Source organism: Asterias rubens, chromosome 6 (assembly GCF_902459465.1).
Source record: "Asterias rubens chromosome 6, eAstRub1.3, whole genome shotgun sequence".
Taxonomy (NCBI): Eukaryota; Metazoa; Echinodermata; class Asteroidea; order Forcipulatida; family Asteriidae; genus Asterias; species Asterias rubens.
This window is the reverse complement of record NC_047067.1, coordinates 5,844,200-5,872,185: the sequence shown is the minus strand read 5'-3', so window position 1 is coordinate 5,872,185 and position 27,986 is coordinate 5,844,200. Positions and strand designations below refer to the sequence as shown.

Below are 27,986 nucleotides of genomic sequence, written 5' to 3'. Positions count from 1 at the left end.
CAAGCCAGGATTTTTCGTCTTCATCTGAAAAGATTAGTCTCATGCCTAAATGCGAATCGGGGACGGCGTGGTTGGGAAACGCATGCAGTGTGGTTGGTTTTTAATTGGGCCATTAGCAACCAGACAGATTATGAGTGGAAAGAGTGCACGGACATTGAGTAAACAAACATTGTTTCGTAACATTCATTTCAGGACGTCGGTCTTGAATGAACCCTTCGGTGCGTTTATCTCCAAGGAAAAACATTGTTTCGTAACATTCATTTCAGGACGTCGGTCTTGAATGAACCCTTCGGTGCGTTTATCTCCAAGGAAAAACAACGAGAGAAAAATGGGGAAAAGAAAGCGCACTAAGGGTAGTTCTCGTCGTGGTGTTTCGTTGGTTCATTGGTTCAGGAATAAAGGACTTCGACTTGATGATAACCCGGCCTTAAAAGAAGCTTTAGTCGGTGCAAAAACCTTCCGATGTGTATACATTCTGGACCCTTGGTTTGCCAGATCTCCAAACCAGGGAGTCAACAAGTGGAGGTATGTTTTTTTGGTTTTGGAAAAGTTTCCGTATGGCGCCACCACTTTTTCATTCGATATAAAATAATATAGGAACTTATTTACTTGATTGATATATCCCTTTTTGTAAAAATTAGTGAAAAAGTGGTGGCGCCATACGGAAAGTTATCCGAGTGTAAAATATGAGATCTTGGTGCAAGGCTTGGAACCCTTAACCTTGGTCAGACAAATTAATAATAATTAATAAATAATAATAACTTCTAACGTAACCCTCCTTCGCCGTCACGAGGACTGTCGAGGAGGGTTATGTTATCGCAACTAGTAATTTAGATACTTTTTTAATTTCATTATGAATTAAAAAGTGGTGGCAGGCGGTTACTTCTAGAAACTATAAGGCTCCCCTCTGAGCTCACAGGGGAGCCTTATAGTTTCTAGAAGTAGCAGGCGGTATACCATAGCTTTTCTAGAGAACATTTTCGTTCCTCCATGCATGATTGCCTCTAGATTTAAGAAAGGATGTCAGACAACTTGTCCGTAAGACAACACGACGGTTCGGACAACTCGACGGTTCAGACAGCGTGACCATTCGGACAACTCGAAGGTTTAGACAATTTGACGAGAAGAAGGTGCCATGCTGTCATCAACGCCTTCGGATCATCCACTCGTTACAGAACTTTTTGTATCAATAAAGTGTTTTAAGATCAGTAAATTGTCTTGCTTTATACCAAATTTCTTGTCTCAATCAAGTGGATTAAGATCAGTAAGTTGTCTTGCTTGTTTGAATTACACTGTCAATTATACAGTAACACAAAAATATTGCTAATTTTGGCACATTTGATTTGTGACTTTGTCTCATTCTCATTAACGTGGTCAAGTCCAGCAACATGTAATCATTGCAATTGTGGTATCATTTTGAAGAGGAACAGTTCAGCTTTGCAATGATACATACCATATACAAAAAGAGTATTAAATAATAACAAATATACCAGATTAAAAAAAGGTTCCTTACTTTTTGTGAGCAGTTTAGATGGAGTTATTCGATATGGTTATAAACGAATGAAAAGTCTCTGAAGGGTTTCACTGACATTCAGCCAGTAGACCAGAGAACACTGTTTACTTTGGCCAGCGAAAAGTTTCATTGGAGCATGGACCTTGCTCTATTGAAAATCAAAACATATTTTGGAATCTTGAGTTGATTAAAACCTCTCTTTTCAGTTTTAATTGTTTTAAAAACATTTCAGGGATGTGATTTTTCTGTTTTTAACCGGAATTACGTCTTTCCCCTAACAAAAAAAATAATGTAAAAAAAAAAAAAAAAACTCTAATTGCAGAGTAGGGCTTTAAAAACATAAGATGTTTTTATTGGGATTTACGCTAACCGGATTTCAAGCTCACATGCTTTCGTGCTTTGCACTAAGACTTCAGGTGGTTTTTTTCAAGAGTCTCACATCCCTGTAATCTACATTGTACCCGATGTATGTTGCCAACCTGTAAGAAATGTTCATCCAATCAAGTGCTGATGTTAGTGAAACTTTTCATTTTTTTATAGGATGTCCTGCCAGGTATTTTTATGCATACTTGTTCATTGCCTTGTTTTGGTTGCAGCAATGGAAAACACTAGTGATTTTATGTGTCTTCAAATGCTTAGTCTGAGAGTTGGCACAAAGAAAGCAGAATGGATCAATGATGAATATTTGGAACTCCGACGACAATCTATGAGGGTCAAGCATCTTGCTAACATCAACAGAGCCAATAATGACGAACTTTATAGAACAGCAAAGGTTCTTCAGAATAGACTGAATAATCTGGGTGTTAAACTCAAAAGACAGTATTTCTGCAAAATTCTTTATGACAATAAAGGGAATACTAAAAATTTGTGGACCACTCTAAAAAGACTGCTCCCGAGTAAGAAATCAACTGTTACATACACCCCTACCGAAGACAAAACAAAGGAGCTTGAAATTGCAAATCATTTTAATGAACATTTTGCTAGTGTGGGCCAAATTCAGGACAACCAGTTTGACACTATTTCCGTGGTTGAAACTGAATTGAATGAGAACAACAGTCTCATTATCGATCAACAGAACTTTAAATTTTGTCCAGTTTCTACCGGTGAGGTAATGAAGCTTCTTAGAAAAATACCTACTGGGAAAGCCTTTGGTATGGATGGGATTAACGGCCGTTTTGTAAAATCTGGTGCTAATGTTCTTGCCAAACCGCTTGCTTTAATTTTTCAGTTGAGTTTGCTGAGTGGTATTGTTCCTGATGAATGGAAATTGGCCAAGGTTACTCCAATCCACAAAGGTGGTCCTATTCATGACCCTAATCAATATAGACCTATTTCAGTTATCTCAATTGTGATGAAAAATTTTTGAGCGTATTGTTCATGACCAGTTTTCTCTTTTTCTCACAGCAAATGACTGTTTAGCACGGGAGCAGTCGGGCTTCAGACCTCTTCACTCCACACAAACAGCACTTATACTCAGACTCCAATAAAAACAAACAAGACACAAATTTTTTGAATTACTGCCACAGTCTGAAACCAACTGATTTTATTTGTGCCGGATACCGAATTGGGCAAACCGGACACAAGAAAAACAAGCGGGGTACACCTGACCCCTAACCAGGATGCACTTGCACCCGAACCTGGGTTCAATTTGACCCAAAAATACAAAACAAACCAGGATGCACTTGCACCCAAACCTGGGTTCCATTTGACCCAAAAATGATGGATGAGGCGGAACGTGTTGGGCTCGCGCTTAGGTACTAAGCCAATAGGGGAACATTGCACGGAAGCCAAAGGACGAGACACAAATGGCCCCGCTATCCTACCTAACGCAATTTCTGTTGCAAGTTTACGCACAACAACCGCGGGCTGAGCCGCAGCAGAAGTGAGGCACACAGAATCGCGCGCCCCCCTAGGGCCAGTATAACCCAACGAAAAACCGTTAGCAAACCCATTACGTAAGACCTCAACATCAGAATCCAAGGGGTAAGAACACAGCCAACAATCCAAAACTGAAAAATTAATTGGCGTTGGAAGAGCGAAAAGACCCAGTACCGGTCCCACTAGCGCCATTGACATTGGCACGATTTAGATTGACTGAGTAATGCTTTTGCATAGCCATTGGATCAGCAAGCTTTTGCGCTGGCAAAGCCGGGAGTTTGTGTGGCCGCGCCGGCGGGGCCGATGCAGCAGTAGCAGGGGAACTTACCCAGCGCGCATGACCCGCCATCCTACAACGAGTTGCACCATGGCCGGGGCGCTGACACTTAGAACAACTACATGTATGCAAAAATTTGCAAACACGGAAATGACAGCCTTGCGTGCCGTTGTACGCAAAACAAAGTCCCGTGCGCACCTTGGAAGAGGAGGGTTGAGGAACGGTTAAAACATTGCCACTCGAAAATTGACTAGCTGCAGTAACACCCACCGCTGCCACGGTTAGCCAAAGCTCGGTATCAAGCTTGCCCCAAAAGCGCATGGGGTCTGCCTCCCCACGCAAGCGAAATTGTTCATCGTAGCGCTTCCAACCTTGCCCAGGAAATTGAACTGCAGCCATGTGGATAATTTCGCAGTATTTGAGCAGCTCCCCGCAGCGATTGGGGTGTTTCACTAGAAAAATCGCCATAAAGTTGTGAAAAGCGGACTGCCATTCCTCAAATGTGTCCAATTTCTTGCGTGATCCTTCCGGTTTGCGCACAACTAAATTCCCCCCAACAATTGCCAATGACAAGTTAGCAGTAGTATCCCCCGCCTTAGCGAAAACTGAAGCACTAGAATCATTTAGGAGGAGAGACATATCAATGTACATACCCTGCCAAATTTTTTCTTTGAGCGCCATTGACACTTGAAAACCCAAAGGTGTTCCGACGTCAACTTGTGGAAGAACTGGTGGTCTACAAACCTGCCCAAGAACACCGAGGCCTAACCCACTATTATCAGTACAACTACTCCCACCCCTAGGCACATCAATACAACTAGTACTACTAGTAATAATAGGCCTATTAGTATTACCATAACTACTATCATGATTAATAAAATGCATGTGAGGTGGAACAAGGGGCCGCAACCTGACTGGAATCACCGGTGTACTCACCACCCGTCGGCAGGGGCCGAGTCCCGGCAGTCGAGTTGCTGAAAACCGGAGGGGCGACCACCGCCTCGCCGGGCTGCAAACCGTTGAACGTCACTGTTTCATCCCTTACAGTAGAAGCATAGGTTGCCCCGGTGTTTGCCGGCGGTATAATAGCCTGATGCTGGATCCCTGGTGGCGAAATTATTGGCGGCGGGCCTTGACTTGATAGCGGCCGAGGGGAAGACGAAGCCGTGCCGGTATTGAGAGTGATCAAGGCCGGCTGTGCAGATGAGTAAGAGGTCTGGAGCTAGACTGGTTCCGGTCCTACCTTTGTGGAAGGACACAGGTAACAAAAATTGGGAATGTCCTGTCCCTCAAGGAACTATCTTGGACCCATCATTATTTTCTATTTTTATTAATGATATCACCTCTGTGACTGAGCATACTAAAGTTGTTCTTTATGCCGATGACACTTCTATTTTTTATTCAAGTAAAGATATCCATCAGATTAATTTATATCTGAACCATGATCTGCAGAAAATATCTAACTGGCTCAACGACAATAGATTAAAATTGAATACTACCAAGTCTAAGAGCATGTTGATTGGTTCAGCCCAAAAACTTGCCAGATGTGAACATCCCAATCTTGATATTTTGTGAATGATAATTGCCTGGAGCAAATCACCAGTTATAAATATCTTGGTGTTCATATTGATTGTAAATTGAAATGGACAGAACATATTGACCATGTAGCATCCTCTGTCTCCAAAAGAATAGGTATCTTAAACAGACTTAAAAATGTCTTGCCTATGCGTACCCTTAACCTTATTGTGAAAAGTCTTATATTACCTCAGTTTGAATACTGTGATATTGTTTGGAGTAATGCATCCAAAACCCTGTTACAGCGGCTTGATGTTCTTTTGAATAGAGCAGGACGGACTATTCTTAAGGTCCCATCTAGAACATCAGCTTCAGTTGTTCGTAATGAACTAGGCTGGAAAACTCTTGAAGAAAGAAGAGCCGTTCATATAAATACCATGGTTTTTAAGTGTTTAACAGGCACTGTTCCAAGTTATCTTAGCAGTGTTTTTGTTCCAGTCAGTGAATTACACCGTCACCAAACTAGGAATAGCACTGTTGGTAATGTGACTCTCCTGCCCCCTAGAACAGAAAGTGGGAGAAGAACGTTTAATTTTAGGGGTGCCCAGGCTTGGAACAACTTGCCGCATAATCTGAAATCTCTACAGCCAAAAGAACTCAATCAATTTTTAACTCAACTCAAACAGCTCAGTTTATCCCATTCTTACTGACTTTCTTAATCCCAATTTTACTGGCTTTTGTTATTACTCCATTGAGGTTCATCTGTTTGTTTTTTTGTATTTGGTTGTGTGTTTTTTAATGGATGTGTATTTTTCCCCCTTTAAATTTCTTCGTCCTATTTAAAAACGTTTTTTTGTAGGTTTCAAAATGTATGTGTGCTTGGATCTAGTGCTTTTTTTAAATGAATGTGCAATGTTTTTCTGTGTAAATTTATAATATTTTTATCTTAAGTTCACTTCTGTAGTTTGTTATTAGCTGGGATCCATGGGAGATCAGTGAGTTTTTCTTACTGAATGGATTTCCCAGGATAAACAAGAAATAAATAAATAAATAAATACCTCTTGAAATTTTACAGTACATGACGTACATAACAAGAGTAATTTTTTTGAAGGATTTCAAAGCCATGGCCAAAAACTTAAGGTTTTCTCAATTCAAGGAAACTTAAGCTTTTCTGCTCCCACCCACACACTCTCACTATGTACGTATGTAGACAAATATCCATTCCATCATCTCGTTCAGTGTACTGCCTTGGAACTCGTTTTTCTGTTACATATTTCCTTGCAATACATGGTGGCTGTTTTAGGGGAGTAGCAACTCCTACAATGCATTGTACCGTCAATCCCTCTTACTCCTACACCTTGGCAATGAGGAAACTGAAGGATTTGGGACCTTTGAAGGGTTTTAAAGTTATTTTCATCTTACATATTTTCTTCTTGTACATGTAGCCCCTTTACTACTTTAGAGTGGCTTTTTGCCTTGTTAGAGACGATCTTGTATTGAATAAAAAGATCTACTGTAAAAAACTGTGGCTGAGCAGCAAAGAGCACCCAACTCAAGCTCTGGTGTTTCTGTTCAGCAGAATGTGGGTGCGAGTGTCGGTCCTGACACGTGAGACACCTGAAACCAATATATCTGAGCCCTCAGGATAAGATGTAAAACTGTTGGCCCTGTATGTTGTATAATGCTTGTGAAAGAGCCCATTGCACTTATTGAAAAGAGAAGGGGTTTGCCCCCGTGTTCCTGGTTTGATTGGCAGAATATTTGCGCCACAGCACCTTGTAAACCATTGCACATAGTAGGCCTACATGTATTAAAGGAAAAGGTCTCATACATAAAAAATGTAGCTCCACAATACTTTCTGGAAAAACCTGAATGTTGAAGTGATTTTAGTGATAAGAATCCATAAATAGTAATTATTCGTACTTCTCATTTTGATTTTCAGTACATGGCATGCCTGTATGCTTTGTTTTTGATAGAGCAAGAGCAAAGGAAATTTCTAATGGAGCATGAGAAAATTTGTACTGGAGCATTTCAAGGGCACCAAGGCAATTATGACAAGGGGGCATGGAGGGAATCGCCTTCAGTGCCTCAGTGAAGTATCGGGCCTGAATGTTGTATAGACTCATGTTTATGATAAGAATTTCGACTGTGTTTTGCAGATTTCTTCTCCAGTGCTTAGTGGACCTCGACTCAAGTTTGCGCAAGCTCAACTCTCGGCTCTTTCTCATTAGGGGACAGCCTTCAGACGTGTTTCCAAAATTATTCAAGGTAATGAAAAGTTAATTGAAAGCATTTCGCTGGCTCAGTGCTTTATAGTTGTTAATAGCATATTGATATTTCCTAATGAGCAAAAGGGCGTTTATGAAAAGTTTCTCTAAATTTGAAAACATAAATAAAAAACCACAATGGAATGATTTCTTTTAAGAAAATGAATGGTACTTTTTACAAATCTTTTGAGACTACTCTTGATCAACTGACTCCATTTATCAGTAAGCTAAAAAATATGCCGGTGTTTTGTTATAAATTTTATGAAATTATCCACAAACCCCACAATTGATCTTATAGTTCTGACCCAACGTTTTTTACTTTTTCCTGACATAACCCGACTCCTAGTTGTGTATAACTATGTGCCACTCACTGTGAGTAAAAAACCAATTCAGTTCAGTTAAATTCAACATTTATTTCCATACTTGTGAGAAATGGGAGAATATTAAACAAATTTATTACAATCAGTTAACTCAAAGACAATCAAAGAACTAGTTGAGAAAAATAATTAATTATTAACAAATTTAAATTGTAAAATTTCATAGATACTGGGCAAACCAATATGGGGACAATTACAGAAGCCAAAAAGGTTTGTTTTCAATACCTACGGATGATTACAAAACGAAAAAAATTATCGCAAATACAAAAGCAATTATCTCGGACACATTAAAGCACAGTACAAAATATTTGCATCCCTATCCCTGTGGAGACTTCCTTGGTTTTTTCACTGACAAAACTGCACATATAGCAATTTTCCTCATACAACTTCTTTTGTAACTCTCATTATAATTAAACATTCATAGAAATCACAAACAAAACTTCTCTCCAAAATATTCCCTTTTCCTTGAATAACAATCTTGTTGGTGAGAGCTATAAAAATAAAAACCACTCACAAAAAACATTACATTAGACTAAAACACGCAGTTCATTTATACTCTCAGACAAATCCATTGCATATCTGTATCCTGGCTTCTGATTATATACATAAATCTCCATGAAAATTTAATAACTAACCTGAAGTCATTTGTTTTCATTGATTGGGCCAAGTTTTATGTTTAAAATCCTTGGAAAGTTCGCATCACTAATGGCAACCGAAGCATTTGCATGTATTGTATTCATTGAGTTATATTTTGTAATGAAGTCTTAATTGCCTTTTTTTGTGTGGGCATGTCTCACAGGGAATACTCTTTCTGTTCCTGTATAGTTTAGAATAACTTAAAGTTAAAAAAAGAAAAAGGTAAATCACACAAATTACACTCCAAGAAGAAACGGAAAATTATAACAAAAGGATTACAAAAGCTATTGTGGACTTGGAAAAGCATTATCTGTTTTGTTGTGTTGCTTTTAAGTTATACACAATGGATTATAAAGTGATCTCTTATAATTTAAAAGATTCTTTTGGTTTTTATTTTTTGCACAGTAAAAACTTTATGGTATTTAGATTCTGAGTTTCACAAGCTGTTTGTGTCAGTTAAATGAGTGATCCCAAATTGGTTTTTTCCCTAAAGAAAATTGTTGCTGTTTTTTTTTCAGAAAGGAAACGTTTATTTTTTTTTGCTTTTCAGGAATGGGGAGTAAACAGATTGTCCTTTGAAGAAGACCCAGAGGTGTTTGGAAAACAACGTGACGCCAAAATTAAGACGCTTGCGGCTACGTTTCAAGTGCAGGTCATTACGAGATTGTCGCATACACTCTACGATCCTAAAGAGTAAGAATTACAATTTAAACCCCTTTGTTTCATTTCTTTTGTTACTATAATAAACACGCCAACATTGGCGGGAAACCAAACTTGTTGAGAACGGAAACATTAATTACAATTTTTTTATTTTTTTAAATTTAAATACACATTGTACTTTCAACTAACATCCATTCTTCACCTTTCCCAAAAAATATCAGCAACCTATTTTACTTTATTTTGGCAATTATTCAAAAATGAGATGTATTTAATTTTTGTTTAGAGTTGAACAAAAATATACCTATAAATATTATTATGATTTTTTAATTGCCATGCAATTAGGATTTGCCTACTGGAAATAAACACATTAAATATGTAGAAAAGCAGTGAGAACAAAACTGATAAAGTAACTTTTGATTTCTTGATAGTTAGGTAACATGTTCACAGGTTGTTTGTCACATGGCTACAATGTAGAGTCACAGATCCACCTCTGTGCCTTAGGTCTCGCTGCCTTGCTGCCTCTCCTTCAGAAGTTTTCCCATTAACTTTTGGTGAAGTGGAAGTGCCCTTTGCAAAATGAAAACAGCCCAATTCTCGTTTTAGGGAGTGTTGGCTCTGAAAAAAACCTGCTAAATTTTACATGGTTGTACCTGCAAGTTTGCTATTATTTATCTATAGTTTATTCTTCTCCTTCACACCATGCAAAGCTGATATTTGACCAATTCTTGATGAGAAAAAAAAATTGTAAAAATCAAAATCAAATTTTTACAAAAAACAACTTTTCTTCACCCAGAATATTGTCCGTAAACAGCAACAGTCCGCCGTTAACCTACAAGCACTTCCAGTACCTCATCTCTCTACTGGATCCACCACCATTCCCGGAAGACACTATCACACTAGCAGACATTGAAGGAGTCAACACTGCAATAATGTCAGATCACGATTCCAAGTATGGCCTTTCATCTCTTGAAGAACTCGGTAAGAAGATCATTCAGACTAGGAACCCCCACCACCCCCCCCCCCCCCTTTTCCTCCTTACTTATTTTTCCTTTTTTTCTCCCTTTTTTCTTAAAATTTTCTAATATTTTGTAATTAAAATCCAATTATGACTCAAAGTTTGGCTTCTCATCTCTTGAAGAACTCTCCTTTTTTTTCTTCATATTTGTTTGATTAATTTGTTTTCTTCAGAAAGATGGAACATTTACCACTATTTCCATTAAGCCTGTTTCATACTTCAAGTGATGCAAATTTCCTTGCATAAAAGCCATTTTAGGGTACATGTAGGTGGTTGGTTTGGGTAAATTTGTCTGTAGACACCTAAACCAAAATATGCACTCCTACAGTGTCCACCATACATGCAAAGGGCTAAAATAGTTTTTTGTGCAAAGTACAAATTAATTTGTGAAAAGTCCTTGACTTAACAGACCATTTACAAGTGCACTGTTTCATTTTAAAATTGATATTTCTTCATATTGATAAAATTGTTCAGTTTCTTGGATATAAAAAAGGTTCTGTGGTGTAGAAATTAAAAATACTTTCATAATGAATTCTGTCTGTTTTGACAAGAGTTTGAAAGTGAGAACTTCAAACTCACTTCACTTTTAAAAATACAAACACTTAAAAAGAGACAAGACATTTGCATAATGTTGTGATTCTGGGATACCCTAGGGACAACTTGGAACAGAGGAATCTCTGAATGTGGGATTTATAGTGACTGAAATAGCACGACACTTCCTTTAGGCCACTGGCAGATTCATAATACCATGGTTATTAGCATTGATGAAGTGCAAATGGCCATTGAAACAGCTGCATATGTAGTCTGTTTGAAGTACATGAAGCTACATTAAACATTTATTTTGATTTGCTATTCATAACAAAAGAGAATATTTCAAGATTCTACTACAAATAGCAGACACTAATCCAGACAATCATCGTATTTTTGGGGGCCAGATTTATGCATGTTAATCAAGCTATTTTGGGTATGGAAATGTCATACAAATTGTTTAATGAAATCACTTTCTTTCCAAGCACTTTTCCTCTTCTTTTGAACGTGACTATTTTCTTTAAAGAGAAGTGAATAAATGCTTTCAAGTGAGTCACTTCGCCGAGTAAGTGTGGTTTATCATGGATTGCGTAGGTGCCCAAAAACACTTGCGGGCAAGGCCTGTTTAAAAATGTATTTTGGGACTGACTCTTGTTCGACCATGCTTTGGGCAATTACTCTGCTGAATGTGACCACTTTGAAGCTTCTGTTGACCACTCTTTAAAGAAAACAGTTGTTTTCCGATTCTTGGGGAAATAACTTGGATTTGATACGACAGTTCAAATGCTTCGTTTTTGAAAGGGCAAGGGCACCAAAGCATTTGCTCTCTGATAAAGGGCACCCTATGAGGAAATGGTAAAGTTCTCCTGGAGAATTAGATTTCTCGGTTACCATTTCCAGACGGTCTTGGAAGTAATGAGTTTTAAGTCAGTTTGATGAAACAATTTTCAGCGAGTGTTTTAATAACCTGTTTATAGTACTGATGTCAACTAACCAGCTTCCAGCATTCAGTCTCTTGTTTATTGCCGCAGACTTTTTTTAAATTGGTGCTGGGAAATATTTGAGATTATTACACTATTACGAGACTATAGAGGTGTTCATGGAGAGAATGGTCCAACGAGGATTTTGGGGCATCGGTCTCTGGTATTTAAGAATTTATGGTTTTGTGCAGTTGGAAAAAATACTTTTTAACAGAGATAGTAAGTTTCCTGTTAAAGGATTTGGGTACTTTTTGTAACACAAAACACGTCGTTGTCCACAGATTTACATTAAACGTACACTGTTTGAAGATAATGATAGTAGAAGGTACGCTACCCTAAAATAGTAGTTGCTGAGGTGCTGCAGTTTTTGAGAAATGAGAAATGAGAAATGAACAATTTTATGAAATTACGTTTTTACAGGCTAAAATAATTTTCGTCTCATGATCACTGAGATGAAAATTATTTTCATGACATTGTTTTACTCATTTCTCAATACTTCAGCAAGTAATATTTTCGGGGAAGCTTTCTAATATCATTATCTTCAAACTGTGTAAGTTTAGTGTAAATCTGTAGACATTGTGTTATTTGTCCTACAAAAAGTACATAGACCCTTTAATTAGCCAGGTTAAAGTTACTGTATGTGTTCTGAGTCTAATTGCATAAAGCTGTCGAGCACAAAAGCTTTCCTGAAGTTAAATTATGCACTTAGCTGGAAAAGCTGTGTGCATCCATCAATATGGAATTTAGGCTGGTAACCTACATGTACTGTGCAAAGCGAATTTCTGCAGGTGGCCCTAGAACAATTCAATTCAATTTCAATTCAATTCAATAAACATTTATTTCAGTATTGTCCTCACATGATATAATACATCATTGGTTTTTCATAAATATTAACAGTGGCAGTTGTAAACAGTAGCCAAAGTTATTAACAAGTCAGAAGGGCAAAACTTAGGATTGGGTGAAGCCTTGGCTTTTGTACCCTAACCTATTGACAGACTAACATTAAGACTCACAAGACAAGGGACTACAAGGACATACGAACAAATGTAGGTGTATCAACAATATACCAAAAGTAAGCCATGAAAAAAAAAATTATAATGAATATGCATTGAGTAGCAATTGTTTTAATTTTTTTGAGAATATAGGTAGAGTGATTGCAGATTTAACAGAACCATCCAAATTATTCCAGTATGTAACACCGCGTTGAACAAGGCTGTTTTTATACATTGAGGTTCGGTTACGAGAAACAAAAAGATTTTTCTTAGAAGTGCTTCGAGTTTTGTATGAATGAATGCCAGTAGTTAAAGTAAAAAGTGAGCTAAAACAAGGTGGTAGTGCATTACCCATGTACTTATACATAAATTTACCTAATTTCAAATGATAAAGATCATTAAATTTTAACATTACTTGGTCAGGAACACAGAATTTTAATGGGCAACTGATAAACTTGATACAGTGAAATAAACTATTTTCAATGGTAACTGAAAATTCTAAATTTCTTAAGAAAAGTTACAACTATGGTAGAAACTCTATTGACATTCGATCTGTAAATGGTTTAAGTTATTTATCTACCTTTTGAAATACTCTCAAGGACAAGGAATTATTAAAATTACAGATTTTTCTCACAAAATGTCTGATTTGCCCAAGTGTGGATGTTATACATAAACCAATAAGCAAATTCTCCTATTACATACATATAGCTTCTGTTGTTCATTGTTTTATGCATCTTGGCTCAATTTCATGAAGCTGCTTGAAACACAAAAAGTTGCTAGGCACAACACAATTTAAAGGAACGTTACAGAATTGGTAAGAAACAAAAATCGTGAAGATCACAGATTTACATAAAACTTACACGGTCTAATGATGATAATAGTAAAAAACATCCCTTGAAATATTTCTATCTGAAATGTCATATTTGTTGAGAAATAAATAATATAGCTTCGCGTTTTGAGTTTATTGCTCAGTGAGCATTTAATCATTTTTATTTTGGCATTGATGCAATGCAAAATTAGTAATCGGTTTTCATTATTCTCTCGTGACCCAGATGGCCGATCGATCTCAAACTTCTACAGGTTTGTCAGTTTATGGTTGATTACATAAAGTGCTTACACTGCCAGCAACTGTTTTGTTAGCAAAAACCAATTCTGTAACGTTCCTTTAAGTACTACTTTCTGCTTAAGCAGCTCTGAAATTGGGCCCTGCAAAGAAAAGCTGGTTTTAATTTTTTTCTTCTGCTGGTTGTTTTTTTCTTGCCTCATTATAAAGTGCATTTTCAAGCTTGTTTATTGGTTTGTTCTTCCAGGATTTGATACTGAGGACCTCCAGCCTCCCGTTTGGATTGGAGGAGAGACTGTTGCTAAGCAACGGCTGGATCGCCACCTGGAAAGAAAGGTAGGGATGGGACCGCCACCCCTCCCCCTTACCCCCTCCCCCTAACCCCCCCCCCCCCCCCCACACAAAAAGGGCCTACAATTAATACTTAACACCAAATTTCAAGTGCCATAATGCCTTGATGAGACCCACTCTAAAGTATGTAGTTTTTTTCTTTGTCAAAAAGCCTGACTAAGGAAAGTTGCAGAAATGAACTTCTAGATCCATAGCTAGAATGAACCTTGGTCCAGTGGTTAGACTGCAGGACTTGCAAAAACAAGGTTGTTGGTTCGAGTCCTTGAAGTAAGACTAGAATAAGTATTTTCATCTAGTTACTGAATCATAGTTTCTTGATTAATGCAATTCATAACTGTAGACTTTGAACCAATCTTTGTACAAGAGAGATTTGCTGTTGCCAGCTTGGCATTTATATTCCCTTGTGGGATTTTCCCATGTTCCCTAAATTGGAAGATCATCTAAACCAACAACAAAAACTCTAAAGAGCTTAAGAGGCTAGAACTGTATGCATCAATTTCAATAAATACCTTAAACGGAATTGACCACCTCAGTAAATTCCATTCGTATTTTTCCAGAGCAACACATCTTCTTAAAAGATTTTCTTTTAAACTTTCTTTTAAAGGCACTGGACATTATATAAAAACTAACTTGGTATGGAGCAATGGAGAGCTGTTGATTGTATAAAACATTGTGAGAAACAGCTCCCTCTGAACATACCTTATGCATAGGTTTTGAGAAAGAGAAATATTAAAAGGCTCCAGGTCGGAGGTATTTTAATATTTTTTTAGACATCTGCAAGCACACAAAGGGTGTTTTTTCTTTAATTATTCTTTCGCAATTTTGATGACCAAATGAGTCCAAGTTTTCACAGAGTTGTTATTTTATGCATACACATGTATGGTGGACTACACCAAGTGAGAATGCTGGTCTTTGACAATTACCAAAGGTGTCCAGTGCCTTTAATACCCATAAAGGAAGAAAAAAATACCTTTCATATTCATTACATGGAAACCAACAGCTGGGTCCATGAATTCAATCATTAAAAGTTGTCATGGCTAGAAATCAAAACTCGTTTCAATATAGTGTCTGGAATGTGTTGTGGTGATCAGGTCTATACAAAAAAAATACTTTGGACATCGGGCCCCAGGCAAGTGATTTTTAGCCTTGGGCATGTAAACTACTTTATAGACAGACTAAAAAGGATCTCAGTGTGTGATAATATCTTTACAATCTCTTTCAAATGTATTGAGTACTGAAGCGTACTTAATACCGTACAACCAAAAACAAAAATTTCTCAGTGTGTGATAATATCTTTACAATCTCTTTCAAATGTATTGAGTACTGAAGCGTACTTAATACCGTACAATCCCCCAACAAAATTCTTGGTGCTTGATAAAATACAAATTGCTTGCATGTATGTTTTAAACTGTGTAGAAAGCTCTGTCTCATTACATTCTGGTCTCGTAAAACAAATAATGGTCCACTTAATATGTTTACCTACATGTTGTGGATTGACCCTGAAACTCGAGCAACCCAAAAAAAAAAATTTCTTAGTGCTTGATTAAATACAAATTGCTTGCATGTATGTTTTAAACTGTGTAGAAAGTTCTTTCTCATTACAGTCTGGCCTCATAAAGATAATGCTGGTCCACCACTAAATTTTTGTACCTACACGTGGTGGATTGACCCTGGCATTCAAGCAGTGGTGCATGGTGGTACTGAAAAGATGCCAGTGAGTTGTCTAATAACTGTTTTAGAGCCACTGGACACATTTTGTAATCACCGAAGACAAGTGTTCTCACTTGGTGTATCTGAATAATATGCATTAAATAACATATCTGTGACAATTTGAGCTCAATTGGTCATCGAAGTTGCAAGAAAACAATGAAAAAAAAAACACCCTTGTTGCACAATTGTGTGTGCTTTCAGATGCCTGAAATAGGCTTCAGGCCTGAAGTCTCTTTCATATTAAAATATTTTAGTGAAAAATTGCCTCTATCTCAAATAAATACGTTACTCCAAAGGGAGTTGTTTCCCACAAGTTTTATATCAACAGCTCTCCTTTGCTTGTTAGAAGTAGGTTTTTTGCTAATAAATATATATTTTGAGTAATTACCAAAAGTGTCCAGTGCCTTTAATCAGGACTATATGCACTGATCATCAGCTGGGAAAAACAAACCTGCGTGATATTTTTTTTGAGATAATAGACATGATAACATCACATTTTGTTATTTTTTTGGTCTCCAGGCATGGGTAGCCAATTTTGAGCGTCCCCGTATGTCAAGCGCTTCACTGATGACCAGCCCTACTGGACTAGGACCCTATCTTAGATTTGGATGTCTGTCACCTAGACTCTTCTACTGGAGGCTCACTGAGCTATATTGCAAGGTACAGACTGTTAAGGATTAGAAAGTTTGAAACAGAGACCTCTTCGGAAACTGCAGCGTGGGTGGCTCTGGCTCCATCTGCCAAAGCCGGAAGACCAAGCCATGAATTTTTAAAAAGGGAACATAAACATTATAGCATTTTTTTTAGAATTTGCGCATAATTATGGCAGCTTACACTTCAAATGCATGTTAAAAAAGTGATGTTGCAGCAGTCATTGTTGTACATGATTGAGACTGAACCAATGTACATATTATACCCAGCATAGGAATTTTTGTGATTGTCCAAAATGACAGTTTCATTAGTTCTTTACTGAGATAGAAAGCGGGGAAAATATTTTTGGGAATTGTGTTTTTATGATACAAGCAACTAATATGTATTGCACTCAGTCAGAGTATGTCACGGGAACGATATTTTGGCCATTTGGCCATCACATATTTTTCCCTTGATAAAAAAAAAAGGTTGAACAACAAGCAATTTTCAAAATGGTCAAAATGAGCATTGCTAGTTATTCTATCCACATGTTTTTAAAAAGGACAAATCTTTATGGCCCAAATAGCAAAATTTCTTTACAATGATCTTATGCAAATTCCCTGCTGGGATCATCAAAGGCACAGAATGCTATTAGTTAAATAATATGTAACGCTCTATGTAGGTGATTGAAAAGCAATGGGAGACTTTTGGGACGCTTGATGGCAGCAGACCTACCAGGTAAAATCCATTGTTCTCGGTCATATGCGCACGCGCACGCTACTACCTAGCGTCCAAAAGTCTCCCATTTAAAATTAATAATATCCCTGGAGTCAGAATCCCCCTTATAGAGTCCTGGAGTCCTGAGGAACTCAGACTCGGATAAAAGTTGATTAAATTGGATGGGGAGAACTCAAACTTTTGAAAACAGGGACTTGACTAAAATCAAGACTGTGTGAAGGACACAAACTTGTGCACTTCAATGTCGCACTTTAATATGTTCAAATGTTAAAAGTCTAAAAGTACACGCGAGACTATAGGACAATCTATTGACAACAATTCTAAAATATTTCGTAGACCTAGCATTAAACTGTATTTCCTTGACTTAACTAGATGAAAATTTATTTTGTGTTAACCCATACACACTGATGTGTGTTAGCACTGTATACAGTGTACTTTCTCAAGCTTTGTGAAGAAAAAAATACCCAAAACACAGGCATATTACTCGTTTGGGATTCGGACCGTTGCAATTCTAGAGCAGTTTTTTTTTTTTTCCACAGACCTCTGGAAAGTTCTGAGTATACAGTGTTAACACACATTGGTGTACATGGGTAATGCATATTCTTTTATCCCAAATTTCCATGTATTAGATGAAGAAGACAACTGATATTCCGCTGTATCTACACGGCCAGCTGTACTGGCGAGAGTTTTTTTTCACACTTGGCTACAATAATGCAAAGCTGGATCAGATGATTGATAACCCAATCTGCATTCCGATACCGTGGGAAGAAAATGATAAGAAGCTTCAGCAATGGAGAAATGTAAGTCTCTAAAAGTCTTGAGCTGACCCAATCAAAAATATCGGGTCCAATAGACCTTATGTAATGATGTCATTTTAGAAGGGCTCTCTCGCCTAGTGGTCGGAAGGAGGTCGTTCATTGCACATTTACCTCTAAGATGATGACATCAATGCACAAGGGGTAATTAATATTTTGTTGCACTAATGAGCGAGCGTTAATCAAGATCATTGAAGGACTAGTGCTTGGGTCTCAAGGTAGCTGATGATACACACAAACTTTTTGTGATCTGTCAGCAGGATGGAGGTTGCTTACAAATCTATGGTTTCTTTGTGATCAAAAGATAACAGGTATTTTGAAAGGAATGCGAGACCCACCATGACGACCTAGGTGGCTGGGTTTATGGATTCCTAAATCATGTATATAGGACGATGCGAAGATGTATAAAGAAGTTTGATTTTGGTCCTTTTACCGCATCCAATTTATACGTTTACAAATAAAGGATCAGAGATGAAAGGATATTGGAGATATTGGTTCATTTTATTAATACCTTTTACATTTTTTTCTTGCAAAAATGATTTAATGGCCTGACATTTCAACCCTTAGCATAGTCTTTCTTGAAGGGTCAAAACGTCAAGCCATTAACTAGTTTAAGTATTTATAACATAGGTCCTTTTGGTTGGTAAGCAGTTTGCACCATATAGTAAAGGTTTGCGGTAATACCATGTAATGATAGTCTCTTAATGATTTGGGGTGGTTTTGAAAAGATTGCTGTTTTCAACTCGACATTTCGATCAGTATGCTCTGATTATCTTCTGGAGAAAGTTGTTTGCAACAGCTAATTTTATTTGTCTTCTTCTAATTTCTATTCTCCAGGGTGAGACTGGATTCCCTTGGATTGATGCCATCATGATCCAGCTTCGCCAGGAGGGATGGATTCATCCGATTGCACGACACGCTGTCGCCTGCTTCCTGACACGCGGTGACCTCTGGATCAGCTGGGAGGAAGGGGCAAAGGTTAGTGTTCTCTTTGAGTCAATGAGGGCACTTATTAAACAATGTTATTAAGTCTGATCATTAAAGAACAGTTTCTAAAATTGTATTGGTGCTTATTTTTACTTGTGTGTAGCAAGCAGAGTCTTCCCGAGTCCTGGACAGCCAAAGTTTAACATGCATATTTTTATTTGAACAATATGCTTATGGACACTGGACACTATTGGTATTTGTCAAAGACCAGTCTTCTCACTTCTTGTATCTCAATATATGCATAAAATAACAAACCTGTGAAAATATGAGCTCAATTGGTCGTCAAAGTTGGGAGATAAAAATGAAAGGTAAATCCATACTGTCACAACAAGTTGTGTGCTTTCAGATGCTAGATTTCGAGACCTCAGAATCTAATTATGAGGTCTTGAAATCAAATTCGTGGAAAAATACTTCTTTCTTGAAAACTTAGTTACTTCAGAGGGAGCCGTTTCTCACAATGTTTTATACAAAATAATAATAATAATAACAGTATTTATAAAGCGCCAAATTGCCAAAGGATACAAGGCGCTGAGAAGGAATGAAGAGGGAAAAAGACAGAACAAAGATAAAGATGACCAGCTACGAAGAGGCAAACAGGTGGGTTTTGAGAGCACGTTTGAAGGCTGGGACACTGTTGGAGCTTCTGGTAAGGGTAGGTAGAGAATTCCATAGTCGGGGAGCAGCAATTGAAAATGCCCTATCACCTGCAAGCTTATGGGTTTCGTGAACTGAAAGGGATTTACCAGTAGTAGAGCGAAGAGAGTAAGAAGATGTCTGGAGTGAAAGGAGAGAGGAGAGATAATCCGGGGCACAGTGATTGAGGGATTTATATGTGTGGACCATTGTACGGAATTGAATGCGTTGGGCAACTGGAAGCCAGTGTAATTGCTTGAGAAGTGGAGATGAGTGAGTGAATTTGGGCAGCTGAAAGATAAGTCTGGCACAGCGGTTTTGGAGCCGTTGAAGGCGGGAAACATCTTTCTGTGAAACACCATTCGCAAGGCAGCAGCCATAGTCCAGCTGGGACAGAATTAAGGCACGGACAGCATTATGGCAGGCGCTGAAATCAAGAAACCTCCTGATCCGGCTTAGGTTGCGTGTATGCCAGTTAAGAGAGCGACAGAGCTGAGTAATGTGAGCAGACATGGACATGTTGCGATCGAAAACAACACCCAAGTTTCTGACAGATGGAGAAGGATGAATTTGAGTGCCATTTAGATTAAAGGTGAGGTGATCCAGATTTTTGAGGTGAGTGGAAGAGGCTGCAATGAAGAATTCCGTCTTATCCGGGTTCATCTTGAGCTTATTGGTGACCAACCAGGATTGAAGTTCGTTGACACACCGAGACAAACGAAACAAAGCACAAGCAGCATCTCCAGGTCGGGAGGGGTTGAATGTTAAGAACAACTGTACATCATCAGCATACATGTGGTACTGGATTGAGTGACGTCGAATAAGTTGACCAATGGTGTGGGAGTAATAAGTGAACATCTGAGGTCCAATGAGGGAGCCCTGAGGAACGCCATATTTGAGCTTAGCTTCAGTAGAGAGGGCATCCTTAACACAAACCTGGCTAGATCTATCACTCAAGTATGTGTGGAACCACTGGTGAACAACTCCATCTAAACCAAAGTCACATGTGAGCCGCTGAAGGAGAATATTGTGGTCAACTGTATCGAAAGCGGCCGACAAGTCTACCATGATGAGAAAAATGGCCTGGTGTGAATCAATAGCTCTGAGAAAAGCATCTTGAACTGTAAGAAGTGCTGTTTCAGTGCTATGGCAAGGACGGTAGGCAGACTGCAAAGGCTCAGACAAGTCATTAGATTTGACAAAAGAAGCAACCTGTGAGGAGACCACCTTTTCAATGAGTTTACCAAGGAAGGGTAGATTAGAGACAGGTCGGTAACTTGTGAGTTGCTGAGTGTCAAGGGATGGCTTCTTAAGGACAGGAGTGATCCTAGCTTTGCGGAGCTCAGCCGGAAACACACCCGAAGACAGTGAGCAATTCACGATGCGACACAAAATCTGAATAAGAGCAGGTAAGTGTTGTTTGACTAACCATGTGGGCATAGGATCTAAGTCACACGATTTAGAGGAACATTGATTTATAATACGAGTTAATTCTTCCACAGTTACAAGATCAAAGCTACACATATTACAATTCAAAGGTTTGTTATCAGTTGGGAGACAATTACCAGAGTTAATACTGTCAACTTCAGAACGAATATTATCAACTTTGTTCACAAAGAAATCCTGAAATTCATTGGCAAGGTTAACAGGGGAAGTAGAATCAGGTAAATGGCATTTGTTATTGTTAAGTAATGTATTAACAACTTTAAACATATCTTTATAATTACAGTCAGATAATTGTGCATTGTAGTAGTTCGTCTTGGCTTCAGTGATGGCAACAGAGACTTCACGCTGGGACTTGATGTAGGTTAGGTGGTCATTCTCTGTATGTGACTTTCTCCATTTCCGCTCACTGCGTCGTCTTGCACGACGAGCAGCTTCAACAGTCTCATTGAACCACCTGGGCTTGCGACAAACGGTGCGGGAACGGGTAGTTGGCGGAGCATGGAGATCGAAAACTTCCCGGCAACCACAGTTGTAGCCAGCGACAAGATCATTTATGTCATCATGGGCAGACAATGATACAACGTCCATCCTGGCAGCAAGATCATGACCGAAGGCTTCAGAGTCAATAGATCTGAAGTTACGTGATATGTATGTAGTCTTCATATCACGGGGTTTGTCAAGGTCGAGGTTAAACTTGATGACAAGGTGATCAGAAGAGTGGGGGTGGTATATGGAGTAAGAGTCAACAAGGGTGTAGTCGTCTTTCACTATCACGAAGTCAAGAGTGTGGCCAGCTGTGTGAGTTGGATCGTGAATTAACTGGCGGTAGTTCAATGAAGCGATGATGGTAGTGAAAGCTTTTATTTCTGATTTAGATGGACAGTCATAGTGAAGGTTGAAATCCCCGAGTACCACACATCTACCTGGAAGATGCTCCAAAGCACATACGAAGTCTTCAAATTCAGCCAGAAAATCGGTGACAGAGGATGAAGGGGGTCTGTACACGATGGCAAAATTGATGTTGCTATGACGGTATGTAACAAGTGCATGTTCAAAAGTGCTTGACGGAGGGAGAACACTGTTCCTAAGTTGAAGGTTAAATTGGCTCTTGAACACAATACCAATGCCCCCGCCATGGCCAGACTGACGAGGTGCACTCAGTACCGAGTAACCAGGTGGGCACATGTCACCCATAACTACCTGATCATCGTGATATCTGTATCGTGTTCAAGAATCATCTCACACAGTAAATCCGTCTTATTCCTTATGGACTGTGCATTCCATAGGATAGCACTAGCAGTTGGTCGTAGTCGGTGTGGGGGTTGATCTACAGGGGTATTATTAGCATAGTTACCAGAGACCAAGATGGTGGTTGATTTCTTGCCAGCCCGTTTTCCTCTGCGGGTAGGGGGTTTGCGATTAATACCAAGTCGGCAAATGTTGGTGTAGACATCAGTTGGGAGTCTTGCATGCTGCACAGTAGCAGTTGTTCAGAAGCTTAAGTTGATCCGCAGAATAGGACGTATTGTTGTTGATGTGGCAGTCCATTGTCATCTGAATAGAGATGAACAATAGAAGGGCGGTGCCCCCAGCCCACTGTTTGTGCATAGGCACCATGTGTGTAGTGAACCACCGTGTTATAACAGCCATCGGCAGCAGATACGAGCAGAAATTTCAGTTGAAATAACGGCAAATCAGGTTCAAGTTAAAACAGCCAGAATGGTAAGGAATAGGCACCAGGTGATGATAACCCACTGTGGACAAGGATTACCAAATTGAAGCTGGTATACAGGAACACAAATAAAAAGATCAGAGAGCGAGGTACATAGAGCTGCCAGACTGGCGCCCCTGTATGTGTCTCATATACTATACTATCAACAGCTCTCCATTGCTCGTCACCAAGTGAGGTTTCATGCGAATGATTATTTTGAGTAATTACCAATAGTGTCCACTGCCTTTAAAGATTAGTTTCTAAAATGTTATTGATGCTTGTGTTTGCTTGTGTGTACCAAGCAAAGTCTTACCGAGTCCTGACTCAGCCACAGTTTAACATGCATATTTTTATTTGAACAATAGATGGGTTGCAATACGCTTCAGTAACCGCCATCTTTTATGTATTTTACCTGGAAAAGTGCACAAGGGTCATGCGCAGCACGTACATGCATGCACTTTTCATGTGTAAAATACATCACATACGGCAGTTGATGACGCAAATTGCAACAGATCTATATGCTTGAAGAAAAACATTAAAGAAAAGTTATATTAAATACACAAGACTTGTTCGGTCATAAAATTACTGGCTCAACATTAAAACCAGTGGCCTTGGGCATGCGGTCCAGTGTACATTTTGAGTGACAAAGGATCCAGATTGATCAGTTAAGGACGTACTTTGTTTGACTGTGTGTATCATTTTGTTTTCTATGAATGTTCATTTACAATTCCACTCCCGTGTTTCCCAGGTATTCGAGGACCTTCTTTTGGACGCTGACTGGAGCGTGAATGCTGGAAACTGGATCTGGCTCTCCTGCTCATCGTTTCACCAACAGTTCTTTCACTGTTACAAGTTCTGCCCAGTGATGTTCAGTCAGCAAACTGACCCCAATGGTGACTATGTTCGGTAAGTTCCTAAAAAGCCTCCGGTTTAAAAATGTGTTCAAACTAGTCCAAGATGGTAGGAAATAAAAGGTGAATCTGAACGCATCATGAGAAATTTGTTTTCATGAGCTATATTTTCTGACCTCTCTTGATAAATGTTGCAGGGATGAGAAATTTCAGACTTTTATCTGAATTCAGCCATTTTGAACTTCTGCCTGTTGCAATAATTTTCTGCTACCTTCTTCAGATATAAAGAAATAGAGTTCCTCGATCTACTGAGGAAACTGTTCTCAGAAGCTCCGTAAAATCTTAAGGCAGAAATGCCATTATTTAAATGCAACTTCTTAGATCTGGATCAAAGTTTCAGATCTTTTGATCAGCGGTGAGCCTCACCTTTGATGTTGAAGCAATCAAAGCATTAATTTGGACACAGCCTTTAAAGACCCTGGACACGATTGGTAATTGTCAAAGACCAGTCTTCTCACCTGGTGTATCTGAACATAAGCATAAAATAACAAACCTGTGAAAATTTGAGCTCAATTGGTCGTCGAAGTTGTGAGATATTAATGAAAGAAAAAAACACCCTTGTCGCAACATGGTCACACAAAGTTGTATGCTTTCAGATGCTTGATTTCGAGACCTCTAATTCTAAATCTGAGGTCTCAAAATCAAATTCATGGAAAATTACTTCTTTCTCGAAAACTACGCCACTTCACAGGGAGCCGTTTCTTACATTGTTTTATACTATCAACAGCTCCCCATTACTCGTTACCGAGAAAGGTTTTATGCTAAAAACTATTTTGAGTAGTTACCAATAGTGTCCACTGCCTTTAATATTTCTAAGTGTCTAGTGTGGAATTGTCGCTGCTTAGTAGTTTTACTTAGGAGGGTTGAAATCAGGAAGGTATCCAGCATGCTTAGTTTCCAACATTTCAACGTTCAGTTTTTGATTCATATTTCAGGAAGTACATACCAGCACTGAAGAATTTCTCAGCCAAGTATATCTATAATCCGTGGACGGCGCCACTTGACGTCCAAGAGAAGGCAAAATGTGTCATTGGTGAGTGTTGATGATAACTGATCATTTTATCTTATGGTGACCATTCAATATTTTTTAGACTATTGTCATATTGAGATCCCGCTCTATCTAAGGCTTTTTAAATCTCATGAGAAATCTGGTTTTAACCGAAAATCCTGAAGATAAAACCATATGGAACACCCTAGATTGCAGAGTAGGGCTTTCAAAACCAAAGATAGCAGGCTTTGCACTCAAATCTTTCATGCTCGCAGGCTTTTCACGCTCGCAAGCTTTCGAGCTCGCAAGCTTTAACGCTTTGAGCTAGCAGGCTTTTTAAAGTGCTTTGCGCTTTCAAGCTTTCACGCTTAGTGCTCGCAAGCTTTCATGCTAGATTTCAGGCTTTGTGCTCATAGTTCAGTTTTTTTTTCAACAGCCCTTGTAATACAACTTGTCAATCTCTGAGGCGGTTGTGGGCTGTTTGCGGAGTATTAAGCAGGGTTGTTGTGGGTTGTTTGCATGCTGAAGTGTTAAAGTGGGGAAGGAACCTTTAAGGAGGTAGCCATTTTTATAAAAATTGTCCCAACCTTCTTCCTCAGGTAAAGATTATCCTCTGCCGATGGTAAACCATGACAAAGTCAGTCGAATCAACTCTGATAGGATGAATAAGATTCTGCAGGGTGTTGCCAGGAAACCTAGCTATGATGGTAAGAACTTACCCCGAACCCTCTCCCCCAAAACAACCTCCCAAAGACCACCCTCCCCAAACCCCCTCACCAAGCCCTTTTGGGAACTTGTTGATTTAAACTTACTTTGAAAGCTTTTGGTGTAAGGTAACTGTTATTTTCTTCAGATGTAAGGAAATCCTACTCTTTGATCTAATTCTCTCGCACTGAGAATACTCCGTCCAGGAGTATCTCCTGGCGGTTCCTAAAAGGTGGAAATGCCACCATTTCAATATGTCTCTTAACATTTGTTTCCTAAGTTCAGTCCTTTTAGACTATACTCGAGTTACATGTACATGTACTCATTGATGTTGCTGAAAACCCAATGACCCAAATCTCAAACCCCTGTTGTGGGTTAAAGCCATTGGACACTTTAGGTAAACAGTATTGTTCAAAGGCCCACACTTCGTGTATCACAACTTATCTAAAAAATAACAAACCTGTGAAAATTTAGGCTCAATCAGTCAATGGAGTCGGGAAAAAATAACGGGAAAACCCACCCTTGTTTCTGCACGTTTCGCCGTGTCATGACATGTGTTTAAAATAAATCCGTAATTCTCGATATCGAGAATTTATAATCGTTTTAATGTTTTCTCAAAAAGTAATGCATTTCATGGAATAATATTTCAAGAGAAGTCTGTCACCATTACCTTCTGTAAACCCTGTAAGTTATTTGTAAATCTGTGAACTTGTTTTTTTTTTTCTGTTCCGAAAGTGTATAATGGCTTTTAACAAATTCTGTTCCAAAATGAAGGCATTTGTATGGACTCTAGCCGGTGAAAGAAAGCAACATCACAAGTGAACGATTTTATTTTGCGCTAAATAGATCCACCTGGTATTGAGTTTTAGATGTGACGTTGATCTCAACTTCATGTTAATTGTCACATAATTTGGATTCACTTCTTTTCATACTAGAATCCTTTACTGCCAGTACTCTGCACACCAAGGTACAAAATCGCCACAGGATCCCCAACATGCAGAAAGAACCACCACGTAAGCTTGCCAGACTTACCCAGGACCATTTGTCGACACACCCAAACAACTACATGCCTGCTCAAGACGATTTAACGGCTGGCACCAGCAGTTACATGCAAACACAAGATGATTTAACGACGGGCAACAACAGCTACATGCCCACTCAAGATGAACTATCGGTGGGCACTAACAGTTACTTGCAAACTCAAGATGAGTTAACGGCGGGCAACAACAGCTACATGCAAACTCAAGATGAACTAACGGCGGGCACCATGAGTTACATGCCCACTCGAGATGAACTAACTGCAGGCAACAACAGTTACATGGCTACTCAAAATGAACAATCGGCAGGCAACAACAGCTACATGCCCACTCAAGATGAACTAACGGTGGGCACAAACAGTTACTTGCAATCTCAGGATGATTTAACTGCAGGCTCTAACAGTTACATGTCTGCTGACGACGAGTTAACGGCGGGCACTAACAGTTACTTGCCTGCCACCTACCAGTCAAGCATCCATCCTGTGCAAGATACCTATAGCATTCAAGACGCATTCACCATGCCTCAAGACAACCTGCTGGAACAAGACCCTCGACAGAACTCTCCATGGGATGACATGACACGGGGAATCTTACATGCACATGTACAAACAACTCTTCCTGGTAATAACTGGCAGTAGGAGTGGACTTCAGTCAGCTATAGTCGCTAGGTCATGGCATGGCACACATTCAGGGCTCAGATATTTTGGGAGTAAATCCAACTGACTGCAGCTCAACTGAGCTCGGAGCTGCAATTTTTTGCGAGACCAGAATCAAAATGAGAAATTTACACATGGTGCTACTGCAAGCTTCACCAGGGCCAAATTTCATGGCATACATTTATATGGACCTTTTTCTCTCTTAGAAACAAATGCGCTAGTCTTTTGGTCATTTGCATCACGGGGGTTGTTTATTTTGTGTTGTTTTCATGTATCTGTATATTTGGGTATTGTAAGAGGCAACGTTGACAATATGAAAACCTGTAAATATTAGTTTCAATTTTTGAGGCAGGTTTAAAATATAACTAAGATTTCTTTCTTTGGGGAGGAAGCAATTTTTAATTAAAGGCACTGAACACAATCGGTAATTACTCAAAATAATTGTCAACCATTTACTTGGTAATGAGCAATGGAGAGCTGTTGATAGTATAAAACATTGCATTTAACATAACTTCTGAGAAAGGGGCAATTTCTCACTCAAATATTAAAAGACTTCAGACCGGAATCCTCTCATCAGGTATCTAAAAGCATACAAATTAGTGCTACAAGGATGTTTTTCCCAACTTAAACAGATCTGTTATTGTATGCATATATGTTGGGATACACCAAGTGAGAATTAGTGGTCTTAGACAATTATCAATGTAATTAGTGCCTTTAATTGATACTTAAACTATACATTCTATACATTTTTCATAAAATGTAATGTTAATTGCTTGTACATAACTGTCTCTTGTACATGAATTATTATTTTAAAAATCTGTTATTTTTGGCTTAATTCCCATTGATCATTTTAGAATAAGAGATGAACACTACTTACTGTTAGTACTAACTGATTCTAAGTGACAGATGGGATGGGAAACAAAATCTGTTTTTGATGCACATTTTGTGAATTTCTAATCAATTTTTG

The 27,986-nt window shown here is 38.7% G+C and overlaps 1 protein-coding gene across 2 annotated transcripts; it reads left to right on the top strand.

Annotated features, from left to right (window-relative positions):
* The first annotated feature begins 63 nt into the window (after window positions 1–63).
* LOC117291186 (cryptochrome-1-like) lies at window positions 64–27,698 on the top strand. 2 transcript variants are annotated; one of them, XM_033772771.1, is made up of 13 exons: window positions 64–168; window positions 243–525; window positions 7,343–7,451; window positions 9,014–9,156; window positions 9,917–10,101; window positions 13,949–14,037; window positions 16,282–16,422; window positions 17,760–17,930; window positions 18,783–18,923; window positions 23,471–23,628; window positions 24,569–24,666; window positions 25,221–25,328; window positions 26,262–27,698. In XM_033772771.1, the coding sequence occupies exons 2-13, from the start codon at window positions 281–283 to the stop codon at window positions 26,999–27,001; spliced, it is 2,328 nt and encodes a 775-aa protein (XP_033628662.1). In that variant the 5' UTR covers window positions 64–168; window positions 243–280; the 3' UTR covers window positions 27,002–27,698. The 2 variants fall into 2 exon arrangements, with proteins under 2 accessions (XP_033628662.1, XP_033628663.1); XM_033772772.1 differs by having other exon boundaries at window positions 64–242; window positions 317–525.
* The last annotated feature ends 288 nt before the right edge of the window (window positions 27,699–27,986 follow it).